Consider the following 3,608-nt stretch of genomic DNA (forward strand, 5'->3'; position numbering starts at 1 on the left):
TTACACACGATTTAGTATAAAAGGTAAGCACGGGGCTTGCTCTTCACTACAGCTATCCCCAGGAAGGCAAGTAGAATTCAGGTAAGTTTCCATCAGATCCTGATCGAGAAATCTTTTTTAAAATTGCAAACACTCTATGTAATTCATTGCTTCTGAAAAATAGATTATCCTTTGCGCTCTCTCTCTTGCTTCTTTTTGTTTCTCCTTAAAGACAGGACACATCCACTGTGCAGAAACGTAGATAAAAACAGTTCATTGAAATTGGTATGGTACTCTGCTATTATTATTCTGCAAAGATTGCTGACATGCCATTTCAGTCACTCAGGAAAATCAAACTCCTTTAACAATAAACAGACAGATCTATTTAATGGCTTTATCCTATGTTCTCACTGAGGTTTCTGAAAGCTTGCTATTATAGAACCACTTGAGGATAATGTGAAGACTCAATTTCTCCCTATTTCTATAAATATTTCCTGTTGAAAACACCTACACATTTATCCAGTATAGATATATTTTTTGCTTTATACACAGGATGAAGACACTTAATTGTTACGTGCTGCTATTTTGCTGGAAAGCAATTTGTTGCAACAGCTGTCAGCTCACCAATATTACTATAGCAGTGGAAAGAGAAGAATGTGAATTCTGCATTACGGTGAATGCCACGTGGTGCTCAGGATACTGCTTCACAAGGGTGAGAATCTTAAATTTCATTTCAGGCACCAGAATTAAATATTCCAAGTGATGTATAAATAACCAGTTTCTCTAGTCTGTAACAAACACATAGGCAGGATGAGCCTCGTGAAAGAACATGTTGAGTATTTGCTGTGCAGTTTGACAGGAATGTAGATACACAGTCAGTCTGAACCACAAAGGGAAGGTTGAAGAGATGCTGGTAAAATTCAGATCTTTAACTGGCTGCACACGTTATGTTTGTATTGTATAACTAGAGTTGAAAGTATTGCAACCTGGAGCTCTGCCTTGTGTTCAGTTTGTGGTTGTAAACGGATAAAATAAAGCAGCCATTACTATGTAGACTCCTCCAAATAATTTGAAGAATAAAGCAACTGATCAGCAAGATTGTCTGGTGATGGTATGACACAAATTTGCCATATCAGTTCTCCTGAAAGGAGAAACCTAAGGATCTAGGTGAAATTAGAAGAGCGTGATCTAAATCCTTTTGAGCTTAGTGGGATTTTCCCACCTGTTTAATTAATTTTCACATCAGGTCCTTTATTTTATAAAAATTGGGAATTCTATCCCATAAACAAATTTCAAAATAGGTATTTCCTTCTTGTAATTTTCAGGATCCAGTATATAAGTATCCACCAGTATCATCCGTTCAACAAACATGTACCTTCAAGGAGGTTGTGTATGAAACAGTGAAGATCCCTGGCTGCGGTGACCACCCCGAATCTTTTTATTCGTACCCGGTAGCTACGGAGTGTCACTGTGAGACCTGCGACACCGACAGCACCGACTGCACCGTGAGGGGCCTGGGGCCGTCCTACTGTTCCTTCAGCCAGAATGGAAGTAACCAATGAAGAGTACTTGAGACACCAGTTTGGCTTTAGATGCTCACTTGTAAAGAAAGGTACTGATCGGGCTTCAGTGGAAGATAATAAGCAAAGCTATGAAAAAAAGATTTTTAAGGCCAAAATGTGGGAGAGCTACTGACTAAACTTGTCTTTCAGGCCTTCCTTAACCCATCAACTTTATTAAAATCGCTTTCATAGGTCTATAGAATGCTACCTCCAATTCCTTCTGCCTCCTTCTCGACTATACCTTCATTCTTTATATTACTGTATTTCCATTGCCTACTTCAGTTAGCTTATTCTATGCTATCCTATGCCTTCACAACGTTCCCCAGTTCCAGGTCTTTATTCTTCCCTGCTTTTCAGCTCTTCTCAAAATGCACTTCTTTTGAAAAGCCTTGCATCACTGGTTTTCTTACAAACATCTATGCTCTCTCTGTTAGTTGGATTGCAAACCTCTCTTAGCTGAGGTTTCTACTTTCTTTGGCAAAATATTTCATATAGTCATTATGCTCTGTAAATAATAACAGCATGTTTAAGAGCCAAAAATCTATGTTCAAAGGTTGAACATCACCTGAACACATATTCTTTCTTGCTAAGGCTTGTTAGCTCAGACTCAGTACCACAATACCAGAAATAACATGAACTCCAGTTCATACCTGGCTAACTTGAAAAAAGGAATCATCAGCTGTCTACTTCTACCTGATTAAACATATCTGAAGTCAGTTAATTCTGAGAAATTTTGCCACCTATCAGAAACACTGGATTTCCTCTCATTATGCAACTAAATGTAATAATGAGAATTCTTTTGACACTGTTTAAAATAGGAGTCTCATGAATTATTTAGGGATGAATATAGAGGTACATGATCCCAATAGAGTAAACATGGTGTGATAACAGGTCTTGAAAGTAGCTCACAGTAGTCTCTTCTGAGAATGGAAGTTCATCAAGTTCTGCAGTGGCCAATATGAAGTTGGGATGGTCTGAAAACAAGCTGGTGGACTGATTGAATCAGAATGGAAAATTATCTGAAACCTGCAGAATGAAATCCTACCAGGAAAATGAAAAGATACTGCTCTTCATCAGAAACAATCACTTATGCAAACACAGAGTGGAGAGGAACTGGTTCAGCAGCAGTTTGGCACTGAAGACTTGGAGGTTATACAAGCTAAGTATGAGTCGACAGTACGGAAAAGTGGGAATTTGAGGAGTGGAGCCTACAAGACACAACCTACTACCACCACTGAGCTCAAAACGACAAGGACCTCAGCTGAGTTGTTATTTCCAGCCTTGGACACAGAACTGCAAGGCACTGAAAGTCCACAGAAGAGTAATAAGAATTGAGAGAGACCTAAAAAACATCTTAAGAGAAAATGATATAAATAAATGTGGTGGTTTTGCTTATGGGAGGTAACAGGGGGGAAATTAGTAGAACCTTTTACAAGCTTGAAGACTGTTACAAAGAGAAAAGGAACAGTCAGTTCTCCGTGTTCATAGTGAACAGAACAACTAATGAAAGATTCAGAGTAGTCACTTGCCCAACTTCTGAAACATGCAGACAGCTGGACACTGAAATAAACTGTCAGGGGGCTGGGGAAGGATGGAAGGAAAAGAGTGGGGTCTGTGGAGCAGTGACCACTACAGGTCTTCAAGAACACATTGAACCTGTTAGGAATGACAAAGTTAATCCGCCATGAGAAAAGGGAATGAATCAGATGGCCTCGTGAGGTCACCTGGCGTGTCTGCTTTTGAGACTCTTACAGATCTGTTTATTTAAACAGAATTTGTCTGTTACTCTGGATCTCTCTTAGATAACAGATATTTTAACTTATTTAATTTTTAGCTTTTTTTACTGAAATATATTAGTTGTTGCAATTTAATTTTATTTATAATATTAATTCACATGGACATTTTCTTGGGTCATTTCAGTTTTAAACATGAGTTGACTTCAGTTAAAACGAAGCATATTATTCATAGCAGGAATTATTCCATTCTGGATGAGAGAGTTTTGAATTAAAATTGCAAAACAGAGTAGCTTGTAGTAAATAAGTACGGGAAAATACATGTTTTCAAAAT

At 38.1% G+C, this 3,608-nt stretch overlaps 1 protein-coding gene across 1 annotated transcript; it reads left to right on the plus strand.

The window, feature by feature from the left end:
• Nucleotides 1-502: 502 nt before the first annotated feature.
• On the plus strand, nucleotides 503-1,541 carry FSHB (follicle stimulating hormone subunit beta). Its single transcript, XM_065839792.1, has 2 exons — nucleotides 503-691; nucleotides 1,305-1,541. Exons 1-2 carry the CDS (start codon nucleotides 533-535, stop codon nucleotides 1,539-1,541), a joined length of 396 nt encoding a protein of 131 aa, XP_065695864.1. The 5' UTR covers nucleotides 503-532.
• The last annotated feature ends 2,067 nt before the right edge of the window (nucleotides 1,542-3,608 follow it).

This window comes from Patagioenas fasciata, chromosome 5 (assembly GCF_037038585.1).
Source record: "Patagioenas fasciata isolate bPatFas1 chromosome 5, bPatFas1.hap1, whole genome shotgun sequence".
NCBI lineage: Eukaryota > Metazoa > Chordata > Aves > Columbiformes > Columbidae > Patagioenas > Patagioenas fasciata.